Source organism: Juglans regia, chromosome 7 (assembly GCF_001411555.2).
Source record: "Juglans regia cultivar Chandler chromosome 7, Walnut 2.0, whole genome shotgun sequence".
In the NCBI taxonomy this organism is placed as follows: domain Eukaryota; kingdom Viridiplantae; phylum Streptophyta; class Magnoliopsida; order Fagales; family Juglandaceae; genus Juglans; species Juglans regia.
In genome coordinates, this window is record NC_049907.1 from 47,771,628 (window position 1) to 47,788,572 (window position 16,945).

At 34.7% G+C, this 16,945-nt stretch overlaps 3 protein-coding genes across 3 annotated transcripts; 1 reads left to right on the forward strand and 2 right to left on the reverse strand.

The window, feature by feature from the left end:
- Window positions 1-218: 218 nt before the first annotated feature.
- LOC108981831 (glyoxylate/hydroxypyruvate reductase HPR3-like) lies at window positions 219-2,059 on the reverse strand. Its single transcript, XM_018953081.2, has 3 exons — window positions 1,522-2,059; window positions 715-1,258; window positions 219-514 (listed from the first exon to the last, which is right to left on the reverse strand). Exons 1-2 carry the CDS (start codon window positions 1,993-1,995, stop codon window positions 734-736), a joined length of 999 nt encoding a protein of 332 aa, XP_018808626.1. The 5' UTR covers window positions 1,996-2,059; the 3' UTR covers window positions 219-514; window positions 715-733.
- Window positions 2,060-6,486: 4,427 nt separating this feature from the next.
- LOC108981830 (UTP:RNA uridylyltransferase 1-like) lies at window positions 6,487-13,990 on the reverse strand. The gene is made up of 6 exons (XM_018953079.2): window positions 12,559-13,990; window positions 11,623-11,991; window positions 8,448-8,671; window positions 8,159-8,222; window positions 7,325-7,521; window positions 6,487-7,062 (listed from the first exon to the last, which is right to left on the reverse strand). The coding sequence occupies exons 1-6, from the start codon at window positions 13,816-13,818 to the stop codon at window positions 6,852-6,854; spliced, it is 2,325 nt and encodes a 774-aa protein (XP_018808624.2). The 5' UTR covers window positions 13,819-13,990; the 3' UTR covers window positions 6,487-6,851.
- Window positions 13,991-15,431: 1,441 nt separating this feature from the next.
- Window positions 15,432-16,904, forward strand: LOC108981833 (probable carboxylesterase 9). Its single transcript, XM_018953083.2, has one exon. It carries the CDS (start codon window positions 15,805-15,807, stop codon window positions 16,768-16,770), a length of 966 nt encoding a protein of 321 aa, XP_018808628.1. The 5' UTR covers window positions 15,432-15,804; the 3' UTR covers window positions 16,771-16,904.
- Window positions 16,905-16,945: the final 41 nt, after the last annotated feature.

Below are 16,945 nucleotides of genomic sequence, written 5' to 3' on the forward strand. Positions count from 1 at the left end.
CCATATACAATTCAAATAATTCTTTTGATGGAGGCGCACTAGACACACACCAACGTCAGCGCAGTTTGCCCAATATATTATTGAAAATACTCTAGCTACAAATGAATTACACAAAAATAATCTAACAAATTGATGTGATTTAATATGATTAGTCAGATTATAAAATTATTTTTATTTGTAAAATAAACCTAACAAATCAAATAAAATTACGTCAGATTATAAAATTATTTTGTGTAAATCCTTTGATGTAGCAGCAGTACTCATATATTATAGATGGCCAGAACTTGTGCCCAATGCTCATAATCATAGGAGGCTAGGAGCAGAGTAGCTCATCATCTTAGTCATAACATTGACTACACCAATCCTTATATTCAGCATCCAGTGAGAAAAGTAGCAATCAGGACAAAAAGGAATCAAACTTACTTAAAATCTGGGTTCCATTTTGCAACATCAGGGTGCAGAAGAATGACAAGATAAAACAAATTATGTGAACTGCAGCAACTGATTTGATGACCTAAAAACAGAACAAGTAATTTTGTAAGAAAAAGCTCTGCACCAAATATGACATGTTGCGTGAAAATGGAAAATGAGAAAACTTAGGGGTGCCAGTGAAAGATGATTAATGTTGAGAGTTGGTACAATGCACGAAAAAAATAAAATAATGCACTTGCATCCACAAGATCACTAACTCAGAAAAAGATGGGAAAAACTCACCTGCAAATAAAACCACAACTCATTCATACATGACTGGAGAGAGCAAGGGTTTGTCTGAAAAGAAAGCTTCCAAATTCCCAATCATTATGTCACATAAAACCTTGAAAGATTCGGGTGTATATACAGCCGAATGCGGCGACAACACGACATTATCCAAATCAAAGAGCTCTTTGGGAACACTAGGCTCATTCTCGAACACATCCAAACCAGCGCCTCCAATCTCTCCTTGCACCAAACACTGTACCAGGTCCTTCTCATCGATAATAGGCCCTCGTCCGATATTGATGATGACTCCTTCCTTCCCCAATGCCAGTAAAACTCCCCTATTGATCATGTGCCGAGTTTGTTCATTCAATCCACAACATATAATTAGGGCATCGCTTTTAGCCGCAAGTTCACAGATATTTGTATAGAAAGGGTAAGACACAAAGTCCTTCCTCTTCCTCGAGTTGTATAAGATGCTGCAACCAAATGCCTCAAGCCTTTTGGCTACGAGGAAGCCAATGCTTCCCAATCCAACAATCCCAATTTGCTTGCCTCCTAACTGTAATTAGCACTCATCAACGGAGCATAGGATGTCATTAATACCTTACCAAGAGCTCAGGATATCACTTATTCATCTCACAAGAGTACATATGAAAAATAAAGCACTGTTTTTTTTTTGGAGAGCATTAGACAGAATCAGAAACATAAATAAAGACATTCAATTGCAGGCTGATAGATTTAACATCATAAGCATCACATTAAACATGATAATTGGAAGAGAAAACTGAAGAAAGCATATAGAATAAAGTTAGAGAATAATACCTTAGACCCAAGTGGGTAATCCCCCTTAGCAGCCCAAAGACCTTGTCTCACATACCGATCAGCGGCCGAAACCTTTCTCAGTAAATCAATCAACAGCCCCACCGCCATGTCCGCAACATCCTCAGAGAACACTTCTCCAGCATCGGCTACAGCGATTCCAAGGCGCCGGCACTCGCTCAGATCGATGTGGTTGAGGCCGGTGCTGGTGGTAACGACGAGCCTGAGCGAAGGCAGGAGCCGTAAGATCTCGGGGACTATTCGAGGGCCGGTGCTGGAGCATAGCATGGCCTGGACTGACTGTGCATGGGCGGCCAAGAATTGGTCGAGAGGGAGCGGGGATTCCCATGCTTTGAGAAGCTCAAACTTTTTCGAGAAAGTGTCCCCGAAAAAATTTAAAACAGTTGGTGGTATCGGGACTATGACTTGCGGTAGAGGTTGGGATCGATTTTCAACAGGTGGGGGAGTTGCAGCCATTGTTGGGGTTTTGGAGAGTACGAGAAGCCAAACTGAAGGAAAATGAAAAGCGTAAAAATCTGGAGTAGTCTACGTACAGTCCTATTTGGGGACACATATGCACGTTATGTTATATGTTTAAAAAAAATTTTAAAATTATAATAATATTTTTTTTAAATTAATATATATATATATATTTTTACTTTATTTATTAATAAGATTACATAAAAGTTGTGTTTGAATATTAAAGTGAATTGAATTGAAATAATAAAATATTGTTAAAATATTATTTTTTAATATTATTATTATTTTATGATTTAAAAAAATTAAATTGTTTATTATATTTTATGTTAGAATTTAAAAAAATTATAATAATAAATTAAGATGAATTAAGATGAATTAATCAACTAAACGGAACCAAACAATCTCTTACTTAAGATTACAAATAAAATTTATTATATATGAACGTACGGTGGGAAGAAAATAAGACGGAATACGGTGTATAGAATTTTTTAAGTAATTTATACCTTATTTGATATTTCTTGTTTTGTCGATTGTCAGAAAGAAAAATATTTGTATCAACCCCACACCAGCACACACTCAACTTATTGAGTGTAAAAAAAAAAAAATAATGTGAAGTGTGTACTGGTGTGGGGCTGATGCATAGCATTTCCCCAGTCAGAAAAAGAAATTACATGACGTCAACTGCCTTTATCGGTTTTCTTTTTTAAAAAAAAAAAAAATTTAATCCACACTTTTGATGATGTGCAAAACAAAATACGAGAGGAACTTGATAATATACAGTACCTCCAAAATAGAAGTCAACTGCTAACAGTTTTTCAACGGTATCAGTCTCGATCCATCGTTTACAAAAGGACGCCTCTACAGCCCCCGCTCCCGGTCCCGCTCAATGTAAAATATAGTGTTTTTTTATTTTATTTTTTTATACATGTATTTTTTTAACACTATAAAATATTTTAAAAAAATAAAAAATTATAATATCATTAAAAAACACTTACTTAATCATTAAGTAAAAAAAAATATATATTAAAAAAATTAAAAAAAATATAACGGAACCGGGAGCGAGACCAAGAGTGATGAGAGTAGCATTATTCTTTACAAAATGTAAATCCTCGTCTCTATCATTTCATTATCTTAAAGTTGCTCTGACGATTATTACTTTTTAATTTCGAGTCAAAACATTTCATACATCCATTAATTTGAAGTCATTTATGTACTAGAATGGTTGTCGCAATCTCTCTCTCCGGTTTATATATTTTAGGTTTCGTTTTTAGGTGAGGAGATGATTTAAAATTTGATAAAATATTATTAGTATATTATTTTTTAATATTATTATTATTTTAAATTTTAAAAAAATTAAATTATGTATTATATTTTGTATAAAAATTTAAAAAAATTATAATAATAAGATGAGATTAAATTATTTTTATATCTAAACGGGTGTTATTCAGGTGATTACCTTTTAGATAAACTACTAATTTGAGTATTATTTCGTTTTGTGAAAAAAGCTGCCGCCACAAATAGATTAATAAAACTCTATATTACAAGACATTTGATTAAAGAGTGGGGGTTTTTGAATCTGGTTCTCCCATGATTTGGAGACGAGGCCTTATGCCTTCATGATTTGTGGGAGCTCTTCATGATTTACTTGACGATTATCATGAGCTGCCATTGATGTTCCTCGGGTTTACAACTGAAGTCCAAAGGTACGTAGGTGATCAGAATTCTGGGAGGAGAAAAATCACGATCTTCACATTTGTTTGATAGTTTAATATCAGATGATCTATGGGTTACCTTTTCTCAACCCGAAAGTTATGGACAAACAAAATATGACAATGCTAGCCCGACAAAATTAACCTCTCCATTGTACTGATAGCGCAAAATGCTTTTTTTTTTTTTTTTACCTCTCCAAACATTTTTTAAACTTCCTTAAATATTTAAAAAAAAAATTAAAAAATACTTTTTTAATCATTAAATAAATAATAATAAATAAATAAATAAAGACAAAATGGGTCACTTGGGATCACCAAGCATTTTCCAACAAAATATGACGCTTTTGTTTGTTCTGTCTTCAATCTAACAAATTCTCGCCCTTGTTATTATATTGCCTAAGAGCATTGACAGCGGCTTCGGTAAAATGAAGAAAAGTCTAAAATTTAAATGGATTGGGAGTGAAACCGTTGTCATTGGATTCGGTAAAGCTGAAATCTCAAGCTTTGAGCTATTCGAAATTTAGTTTCATCTTCATATTTAAAGACTCACTATTCATGAGTCTATCTTATTATTTTATTACAAAATACAGCAGACTACTAGTTTAGATTTGAAAATTAGTTTGTGAAATGTGTTTATTGAGTAATTAGGTTGAGAAAAAAAATTAGTTTGGAAACAATAATTTAAGTATCAAATTAAATTATTAATGTACATATAGTTAGTATAATTATAAAATATGAAAAAAAAAATTAAAAATTATTATTATTAAAAAAATAATATTATATTATATTTTGATGAATACAATGGCTAATCTAATGTGAAATTATGGATATGAATGTTTTAAATTTATAGAAAACATATACTTTTCATCAAATTTTAAATATAATTTTGATGAAGTCAATACTAATGCTCTAAAAGAGCCATACTTCTCTGTGTTAGCAGAAACTACTGTTTTAATTGAATAATTAGTTTTATTGAATTATGTTACATACTTCACCTTCATCTTATTTTTTTTATTCCATTATATAAAAATATAACACTTTTATCACTTTTGGATCATTTTTTATTTTTCTTAAAGAAAATTTGATTAACTTATATAAATAGCTCTTGGTTTCTCTCTTTACTCAAAACATTAATGCTCACATTTTTTTTTAGAGGTTGTTCTGTTTACTAGATAATGTCTATAGGCATGCTAACTTAAGCCTCGTTTGAATATTGAGTTGAGTTGAGTTAAAATGAGTTAAATTTTTTTATAAATAATAGTAAATTAAGATAGTGGAGTGAGTTTTGTGTAGCCTATCTAAAATGAATTTAGATATATTTGGATGTTAAGATTAATTTAGATGTATTTATGAAAAGTTGATAAAGATTATGCGTCTCACGTATAAAAATGTATTGAGTTGAAAAATGTTGTAAGTCCTACGTGATAAAAAAGTTTTGAGTTGAGATGAGTTTAATGATTTGAAAATTAGATGTTGGATGTTAAATTTATCTTAAAAATAAAATAAACTGAGTTATTCTCAATTCCAAACAGTGCCTTAGTTGAAGAGTAACCTTTTTGTTATTTTAATAAATTTTCTTAATTCTTGCGGCTAATCTATATCCCATAAAATTTTCAAAGCACAAAACTCTACTTTTATGAAACAACCACATCAACTATCTCACTATATTGTTGTTAAATTCATACTAGTACTATAAAATTATAAATCCACGTCATTATTTATGATGTTATTCTGAATACTTTAGATAGATTTTGGAAGGTTTCTTTAAATAAAGAAACCATTTGCACGTGAAAGTTAGGAGATTTAAAATGAAAAAAAATAGTAAGACTAGGAGAAGGAAACTCATCCAAACATTTAAGGTCTCATTTGGATACAAAAATATTTCATCTCATCTCATTTAGTCATTATAACTTTTTTAAATTCTCACTCAAAATATAATAAACAATTCAACATTTTCAAATCTCAAAATATAAATAATATTAAAATATAATATTCTAATAATATTTTATTCAACTTTCATTTCAACTCACTATACAAACCACTCTTAGAAGTGCAGATTATACCTTGAGTTTGACCGCTAATACATTTTAATTTCTTTTTAAATATTTATAAAAATTACTACTAGTAAATTTGTGTATTTTTTAAAATATTTAAATATGTTTAAAAAATATTTTTAAATAAAAAATCAATTTACACTAACGGGCACGCAACAGTAAGAGTTGTGCAGCACAATGGAAAGGTCCTTAATGATGTAATTTTTAGGTTTCGAAAACCTTTAGGCCTGTTTGGATAGCAATATACTCTCATCTCGTCTATCTCAATATTCAATTACTACAAACATAAACACTTTTCAATTTTAAATCTAAACTTTTTCATCTAATCATTGCAACATTTCTAAATTTTCAAACAAAATACAAAAAACAATTTAACTTTTTCATATCTCAAAACAAAAATTATATTTTAATATTTTAACTTTATAGTATTTTTATTCAACTTTTTATCTTTCCCTTCTTAAAACCTTTCTCAAAACCCCATAAACATCTTAACTCAAATTATTTCATTACTATTTATAAACCATTAAATTACTATTCATAAATCATCTATTCTCACCTCATCATCCAAACAAGTCCTAGTGTTTTTGCACATTCTGGGATATCATTTTGGTGAATAGAAATTAAATAAGAAACTAGAAATAAATCAAGGGGCAGCATTCGGCAAGTACCATTTCCTGTGGAACTTAAAATGCTGCAGAGCCAAATCACCAAACAAGTCTAGGTATTCCAAAAAGAATAACAAATTACACATCAATTTGCACCACGATGTGCAGTGATTAATAAAAGTTAAAAACATACTTAACAGCAGATGCGGCTGCAAGCACAGAGAATTGAGTTGAATACCCCTCAACTCACCCCCAAAGGGGGGAAAATAAGGTAAAGCAGTTCACTCAATCATCTCTCATCTTGAAATGAAGGATCAAGATCAGAGGTCTATAAATCCAAAGTTCTCTACAGCTTTAGACATTTAAATAAAAGCCTAACCGACTAGATACATCTATGGACATAATGTGAGGACCAAATTGAGGAAGATTCGGGACTTTACACACTGTTTGCTTTACCATGATTACATCTACAAGTAAAAGACAAGTCAACTATGAAGGTAGGGTTCAAAGAGCTTCACACAAGGATTTGGATCATACTGCATGATGTCGGCTGCACGTTCGAACTCCTCCCTCAGAACTTTTATGCTGTGCTTGTCCACCACTCGACCAAGGTCGTGAGATACCTCAAATGGATCCTCTATGCATATCAAATGACGATCATTCCCAATCCTACGTGTCCAGTCTTTTTCTTGCTTGCTAAACATGTCAACACATTGAGAACACTTGATCACTGACAGGATTAGTCGCAGCTAATGTTTCAATTTGCATGAAATTGGACATCTTTAAGATTCAAATGCAAGTATTTAACAAGCCATTTCAAAAACTTCAGCTTCTAATCAATTATCTTCTATACAGATCGTCCCATCAACAAAATATAACATTAAGTATATCTGATAAGTATATCTGCATATTTGAGTGTAAGAGAATTCTAATAAAGCAACCGTATCTTATATCTAACCTGATTATGCTTCCTGTACGAACAGATATGACAGAATTTGCATAATCATGACGATATGCCCAATAATTGAAAAACGCCCACACCAGCTGAGCAATAGTTTCCTTGTTACGCGATCCAAAATTGTGTAGTTTTTCAACTTGATCAAAGAAAGCACATTCGACATCATCTACGGTCACAGAGTATGTAGTCTCCATTTCCTGAGTGAATAAACCAGAAAATATAACATTAAATTAGAGAATGCTAAGTCCATGGCAGAGATCTCATTTGTGTTCAGAAAATTTCTCAACTCATCTATCTCATCTAATCATTACAACTTTACCAAATTCTCATACAAAATAAAATAAACAATTCAATTTTTTTAAGTCTCAAAACAAAAATAATATTAAAAAAATATATTCTAACAATATTTTATTCAACTTTCAACTTTTATTTCAACTCATCTCATCTCATCTCTGAAAATAAACGAGGCCTAAGTCAAACAAAGGAAGAGTAAACATGTCAGATGTCTGCTACGTTCTAGTCTATGAACTGGAATTCAAGGCAGTAGAAAGCTATATAACTAAGCAAAAAAAAAAAAAAAAGTGCTCCAAAACCACTCCCTATCACATAAAAGCCTAAAATATAATATGTAAAACAAAAAACACTTACAATATAAAAAAAAAAAAAAAAATGTACAAAATGATGTGGCAACTAAGGTTCGCAAAAAACAACTGTGCTACTCTACAAAAAAACATTTAATAATCAAAACTAAAAAGTAAAAGCTCATACATAGCAAAAAGTTTAGTTTTACTACAATATAGTCCCGACAGGATAGCGTTCATTATAAATACAAACCTGTAAGCAGGGAAGGATGGCAGGCCTGCGCTGTTGTAAGAAATGTATGCACATTATGACATACCTGAAAAGGAAGCAGTAACAGTAGTTAAAAAATTATAATAAAGGGCACACTATTAGGTTATTGCCATCAATAATGTATATTCCACCTATTAGGTAAGTTCTTATGCTTTTTTATTTCATATTTGAAAGGGTCAAGCCACCTCGTGATCAACATCACTAGCAAAGGTTGCTCAATTTTTAAACTGCAAGTTTCAGAATACATGTGAATCCTAAAAAGCTAACTTACGCATAGCTAGACAGAGTTCCTTGGTAAGTTTCATTGACTCCTCTTGACTTGGCCCAATGTTTTACAATAAAAGCCAACTGCCGTAATCTCGCATCTATTTGAGCGTAATCTCGTAGAAGCTTAGTATTTATGACGGCCAAAACATTGTTAATGCATATGTCACAGGAAAGTCCAGTCATTGGATCCATAAGCTTTACTATGGGGACCCTAGCACGTGTCAGCGCCTGTAAACAAAACTTGAATCAAGGACCCACAAGGAAATTTTTTTCAATCCAAAGCAAATGAAATAATGTTGTATTATGCATGCACCTACAAATGAGGTATCATCCAAGCTAGAGTATGCTTGGGCTGACATTCTTACGGTATGCTTTTCTAGAGCATTTTGTACTTGCTAACCTTACTCAGAGGTATCATCCAAGTTAGAGTAAAAGCCTTTACAATCAAATTGAGATGGAAAGGGTCACGATGAAGAAGAGTCTTTTTGGGATAATAGCATAAAACATTACACACAACTTATCACTGCCCAATATAAGGACATGCAATCTGAAATCACTAAAGTAGGAGCACAAATCTTATTTTGGAAAAGCAACAGGACATCAGCTTGAACCCAAGAATAAATCATTTTTCAAAATAAAAAAGAAAATTCAGATAATGACTAACACAGGGCACTAAGGAGTCACTTTATTGGTGAGATAAAGCCCATATATTCCAATGCACTCTGCATATACGCATAATGAGAAGGTGTCAAGGCCTAATGGGTTCATCCAAAAACTTCCAAATGAAGAAAACTCAATTGTTGCAACCCAGCTCAAAAGCCCTCAGAATGAGGGATTTATCAACACCCTCAGTAGAGAACAGATTCCTAATTTATAAAAGCAGCACCTTCCACGTTCCACAAAAATCCATGCCGTTAACACCTTATATAGGTTGCAATTGGTGCAACACATATAGAAACTGGATTAGAAAAAGTTATTCATAGACAATATCTGGCATGACCATTTTGGATAGGATATAAGTTATAACAACCCCTTTGGATTCTTTTGTACAAGTTCAAGACAATAGAAGAGGAGTATCATTAGATACCACCGACAGTGATATTATTGATTTCTGTCAGTTTGTCTTAAAATTGCATCATCACCTTGCCATCCACAGCAACAATCTCAAGATTCCTACTGTCCATTTTGGCAGTCAACACCAGCCAATCAAGTAAACCATCAATGGCCAACTACCCCTCTTAAGCTTGTCAGTCACAATTAACCATCACTAATTTGTTTTTGTTAATCATCCTTTTCACCACCGATCACTTACTACCAACTATAAAGTAAATCAACCTTTCTTATATATAATTCAATCCAGGTATTGTCTAAGCCTGGGATAGGATACTCTTTACCCAAGCAACTGCAATATAATACAATAACATGCAGCTCTATATGACCGCATGTGAAACATGGGCATAATTGATCAGATCTGCCTCGACTATACCAAATGTATGAGTCTAGGCATGGATTTTATTGTTTTGAAGGTTTATGATACCACATTGCTTGGGAAGGAGTTCTTGTTCTTTTTAAGGTTCCAATGGGGCTCCAATTGTATTATCGACTAGTCCTTTTGAAGTATAGGCAATGTGGCTTGGACTTTCCATTGAGGCGTTACAATAAAAAAGAATACACCTTGAGTCTTCAATGGCTTTGGCTAATATTTTTTTTATGAATAGCCTTTTGCTAATATATATTATAAAAACAAGATACTCACATAAATACGAATGTGTAGATATGTATGTATGCATGTGTGTGTGCATGCGCATGTGCATGTGCATGTGCATGTGCAGAGGAATTGATTTAAGGGTAAATAAAAAAAAGCTCCAAACTCCAACCTCCAACCTCATTCTCCAATAAACTTTTGAACTACGATTTGTGACAACTCACCCCAAAAATCAATTTTTTATTACAAATTGCCCCGGGCTTCGATTGGGAAGTTATAGTGGATGATATTACCCTCTTTTTGTAATAAAAATAATAGATGTGAGCTTTATTTAAAAAAAAAAAAACGGGTGGCTTGGCTGTGGAACTTAAAAAAGTGGAGGTAAATTATGTTATTTATGTAATAAATTAGAGTGATATCATCATTACACCATCCAATTTAACTTCCTAATCTGACCTGGGGGCAAATTCTGATAGAAATTTCGATTTAAGGAGTGGATTATCACGTCATATTTGGAGATCTGTTTTATAATGAGGTCGTAATTTAGAGAGATTTTTTCAATTTACCATTAATTTAAAATTAAGTTGGTCAATAGAAATGATAGGCATACAATAAAAACCACAGCAAGAAAATGTATCAGACGAATTGCAGCCCACATGGCAAATAAACTCTACCAAATGCCTGTCTAATTCAAACCACTTGCTTTTATCCACTCGATTATGAAGTTGTTTTCCAAGCAAATTCATGAAGGTAAACCCAAAACAGAATTAAGACTGAATTTCTGAGCCGAATACAATCCTAGTATAAGAAAATAAGTCATAACTTTCCCTCATGTTCCCCTCAGCTACAAGATGAACCACAAAATACGGCATGAATTATTTATACTAAGAAGGTGATATTTAATTCAGATTTTTCTACCAAGCATGCAGTCATTTTCCATCATCTAAGTTTAATGGATTGGTGCTTTATGTGCAAAAGGAATGGTGATTCAGTGGACCATCTCGCAGCTGTGTGGAAAAATGGTGCCATTATGTCTTATGTGGTGTATATGGAATGAGAGGAATGGACGTTGTTTTGAAAATAGAGCACATTCGTTGTGAGGGATTAGAGATTTTTTACCATACATTGTTACCTTGGGCATCGGCTATTGTATTGGATGGGATTAGTTTTCATTATTTCTATGCTGCTCTTTCCAGCTCCTAGCTTGTAGTTAGGTGTTTTCTCGTATATACTCCTTGTGTACTTTGGGCTATGCCTAATTATGTCATTTAATAAATTCTCTTATAAAAAAATTCATCTAAAGTTTAAAATCAAGGCCAATATATATAGCAGCCTTTTCTTTTTATCTACGTTATCTAAACTGTTCAGCAAATGCAACACCAAATATATGATAAACACGCCTGCAAACAGTTTCGGTTTAGCAAACTACGTGCCTACTCTTTGATAATCAGAACAACAGAGCAATCTGTTATACCTGCACATTCTGGAGATTATCTGACTGTAAAATGTCGGCCAACCTCAGTAAGATCTCAGACTTATCAGTATCTGTGTATTCAATTGCAAGACAAACATCAATATCACTTTTAGAAACTCCGAACGAGTTTGCACATGATCCATAAAGATAAATCCGAGCTTTAGGCCATTCTTTGCAAACCAGTCTCTCCAATAATTGTAACAATTGCTTCTGCTTTGCCTTCTCTTCCTCCGCAGGTATTAGGGACTCATAAATTGCAAGAAAAGGTTCATTAAATATGCCCATGTCACTTCGTAATTGCATCTGCCTTTTCATCATTCTCATCCTTTGGCTAAGTAGCTGTTTCCCTCTGTTATCCTTCCTGGCATCCTGATAATCAAAAATACAAGTGAGTCCCCCCGTTTAAACCTCTTTTTTTTTCGTTTATTAACTTAACATGCAAATTTTAACTTTCCAACACTAAGAACTTCAAATTATTTTTTATTTAGGAGAGGTTTGGATTCAAAACCCACTTCAACTCATCTCATCTCATCATTATAATTTTTTCAAATTTCTATACAAAATATAATAAACAATTTAACCTTTTCAAATCTCAAAACGATTTTTCCAAATTCTCACACCAAATATAATAAATAATTTAACTTTTATTCTACTATTTACAAACCATCTCAACCCATCTTAACTCATCTCTGAATCCAAACCTCTCCTTAAGTAGAGGTCTGATGAGAATATACAATGTGATCATTGTGGTGTATCTCTAATAACTGCACAAACTTGCATCCGGAAGTTTATAGAAGTTACAATACCAAAACTCGAGTATTCGCAAGTCCTTTCTATGTCATATCCATTTGAAATATTAATTCCGAAATTTTTAAATCCTATTTAAGCATCATGTAAGGATTGCAGGAAACAGAAGCATAGTAAAAGGAGGTCCACCTTCTCTCGAGAAATACGCCGTTGGCTTGAGCTATGCTTGCCAGCAGACTCATCCTCGAGCAACAATGAATCTACAAGCTGCTCGCTAAAATCATCTAGTTCATGACTTTCCTCCTTCAACTTATCTCGACTTCGGTAATTATTGCCATTCTCATATTGATCAATTTCACTATGCAACTTCGATGTGGACTCTTCAATATCCGGAGCCGACACGGAATGAAGGTTACTCCCCGTTGGCGGTCCTGGGTGATCAAGCTGTCCACTAAGGACCAATTGACCTAACTTTTCACCGCGAGTTTTACCGTCTTTCATTGATAATCTCCTCATCATGACGTCCTCAGCTTCCCAGAAAACGTTGCTATTACCAAATTCAAGATGATTCGCCCTTTCCTTATCCACATTGTGCTCCAACCCTCTCCTATTCCCAGAATCCCAATTCCCTTTTCCCCTTTGCTGGCTTGGAAACCCCGGTGGGGGTGGCGGCGTAGACTTATAGTTCCCACTGTGGTACTGCTTCCCTAGTTCGCCCCCTCGTCGCTCTTGCTCTCGAGAAATATAATTCCCACGCCGAAGAGCGTCTGAATTTTGATTTGACTTAGAATTTGCCCGAGGATTGGCCATATTCCTATCCAACCCATTGTAGCTCCTGCTCCCTGAACCTGCTTCTCGCTCCTTTAAAATAGTGAACTGTGAACTATCCAAAGAGCCCTCAGAATTCTCCTTTAATAAACCCTCAGTGCTCCGGATTTCGCTAGGAAAGGAGCCGAACTTCAGCTCAGGCTCTTGATGCTTCTGCTGCCCAATAGAATTATCGATTCTACGACTGCCTCTAGCGTCATTACCCGGAAACACTAATGTTCTCGAGTCCTCACCGAGGAGAATGTGATTGGCCGCGATTTGATTCCCAGGGAAATGGTTTCCAGGAAACTGATTCCGAGGAGGGGGGAAAGGGTTTTGCGGAAACCCTAGGAAGTTCGGAGGAAAACCCGAGGGAGAGGAGACAGACTGAGGCCAAGGAAAAAGAGGATAAGGCAGATCGGGGCCATTAGAGATGGACGGCCATGGAGGCGGAGCGAAGGGGAGGGAGGGGCCCACAGCCGCGACGGCAGGATCGACGGTCAGAGAATGCTGCTGCTGTTGTGGATGAGTCTGATGTTGTTGTTGGAGGTGGTGCTGGTTTTGGAGGAGAGAGAGTAGGAAATCGCCGGCGTTTGCAGGAGGAGGAGGGGGCGGGGGCTGTTCGCCTACGCCGCCTGCCATAGCGCGTGGGCTTGGGTGAGTGTTACGATTCGAAGGGTTCTTTTACATGGCCTATCAGTGAGGCTATGCCCTACACCGAAGCCAGAGGCCCAGAGGGTAGTGAGAATGCTTCATAACTTCACTACTTTTTCTTTTTTTGTTTTTCTTTTTATTCTGGTAATGCTTCTTAACTTAACCCCCAAGTCTTCCCTCTCTCTCCATCTGCTTTAAATTCGAATGGGATTTATCATTCAAGAATCATAACCTACCGTCTGTATTTAAAGTTTAATTTCTTTTCTTTATCTTATCTTATCTTATTTTATTATTATAATCATTTTAAATTTTTATATAAAATATAATAAATAATTTAATTTTTAAAATTTTAAAATTTTAAAATAATAATATTAAAAAATAATATTTTATTTAATTTTCATCGGTAACTCATAAACCGTATCTACCCAGCTTATGCAACGCTTTGGACTGTGGGATGTCCTTTTTCTTTCTTTCTTCGCTGGACACCGTTGGATGTGATATCGTCTTGGTTTGGGTCTTTTACCTGTTTAAAAAAAATATCAAAAATAAAAAAAGCTCAAAGTGTGTAACATTTTTATTGTAGACAAATATTGCCCAATCCTTAATATTCATCCCTCTTAAATTATTAATATAAAAATTATCTAACATATGTCACATTAATCAACTAACCAACATCATTAAAAATAACAAATCATTAATTCCAAAGCATTGGCTCAACCAAATATCATTGCAATGTAAATAATGGTCAGTTTATGTAAAAAATGGTCTATATTGACTTAGCCAAAATGCATTTTTGGTACAATAGTTCAACATATATTTAAGAAACTCTAGCTCTAGCTCTAGCCAAACCTTGTTTTATTTGTTTTATATTTCTCTACATTTTATTTTCATTTGCTTTTCTCTCTAAACACAAACAAACGTAGAGAATAAAAAATATATATAGGCAGTATTTAGTGAGTGGCTCTGTGATTTTGTAAATTTCTTAAAATGTTATAAATTTTATTATTGTACAGGTAATAGCCATATCATATATAATTGAAACTTTTTTTTTTTAATGTCCTCCAGCACACAAGTGACTCAATATGTAATACCTTGAAATGAATTTGTTTACGTCCCATCTCTTTTACAGCCCTGTATTAAAATTATCACCCATTGAAAGACATTGATAGACATCCCTTTTATAGCCATGTATTAATACATCTTTAGATAAAATAATGATAATTAAATAAAAAAATATGATAGTTAGATCTAATAATATCTTTTTATTATAGGAAATTAAATGGCTAATCTAACAAGAGTTAAGTTTTGAGTGAGATAGTTAAAATGCAAAAGGTGACATATTAGCCGCACCAAAAAAATGCCTAAATTTTTACCTAAACCGATGCTAGTGCTATGATGCAATTCTACCCCAATCAACATTAGTTTAGAGATCAAAAATTGTATGTGTAGTTATTTTATGAGTGTAATTGGCTGCGTTATTTTTTTAAATATAAAATAATTATTTTAATCAATCACATATGATAAGTACATAAAAAATACGTAAAAATAATTAAATGTATAAATTCTTTTTAGAGATAGCTATCGTGTAAAATAATAAGATCGTCTATAGAAGTTGAATCCACCATCTTGGATTAATTGGTACTCAAGTATACCAATCAATTCTATCATCTTGGTATGAATATATAATCTTTTTTCCCGGCAATTGGGAGTGAGTGATTGGGAGGGCTTCATGGAGGGGCAATTCCAAGCAAAGCATTCCATTGAATCGCAAAAATTCGTACACCACAGACCACACCACCCACCTTTAGCATCGGAGTATGGATATATGGACATTTCCGACCCTCAAAAAAGTACACCACAAAGCAACCCAAATTTCGCAACTCCAAAGCCAGCGCATATCGATCGATCCGAGGCTTTCTTGAGGCCAAGTTCCTCAAAACTCATTTGCCCAAAAGTGCCAACACCAGAACGGTAATGTCAAACTTTGACCCCTACCCTCACCTCGACATCGCCATCGGTCCTGACGACATTGTCACTCGGCGTCTCAAATTCCCGACGATCAAGGCAAACCTTAATGTTGATCCCGGCGACCCCACCGTCTCCAAGGACCTTACCATCAATGTCGAAACTAAAACATGGGTCCGAATCTTTTTGCCAACAAAATTGCCTTCCAACGACAACATTGTCGCCCGACTTCCTATCATCGTCTACTTCCACCATGGAGGCTGGGTTCTCTTCGGCGCCGACGACTCCTACACTCACAAAGAATGCTCGCGAATCGCCAGTAACATTCCAGCCATTGTCATATCAGTTAACTACCGCCTCGCGCCGGAGAACCGACTCCCAGCTCAGTACCACGACGCCATGGACGCCATCTGTTGGGTGAAAAATCAGGCAACAAACCCAAAAGGCGAGCAGTGGCTAAGAGATTACGGAGACTTTTCCAGGTGCTATCTTTACGGTTGTGGAAATGGCGGAAACATGGTGTTCTTCGTGGGTATAAAGGTTTGTGCGTTGCAATTGGAGCCAATGAATATTGCTGGAATGATAATGAACCAACCCTTGTTTGGGGGTGAAGAGAGAACCAAATCGGAGCTGAATTATGCTACAGACGAAATCTTTCCATTGCCTGTGCTGGACCTCATGTGGGATCTCGCTTTGCCAAAAGGGGTGGATCGGAACCATTGGTATTGCAATCCGACGATGGTTATGGGCCCACACAAGGGTATGATCTGTAGGCTACAGAAGTGTTTGGTGATGGGATCCTACGGAGACCCAACGATTGACCGGCAGCAGGAGTTCGTGACGATGTTGGCAACGTGTGGAGCCCATGTGAAGACTTGGTTCGATGATGCTGGGTCCCATAATGCTCATCTATGGGACTCTCGGCGTGCCACCCTTCTTTTAAGTATACTTCAAGAATTCATTCTTGGATGCTAGCTAGTTTTCTTTTTAGAGCCGTTTGGATTGGCAACTCACTTCAGCTCATCTCAGTTTATCTCAATTTATTTCAATTCATTTCATTATTATTTATTATTATTCAGTAATTTTAACTCATAAATCTTACTACTATTCATAATTCATCTCATTACTATTCACAATCTATCTCAACTCA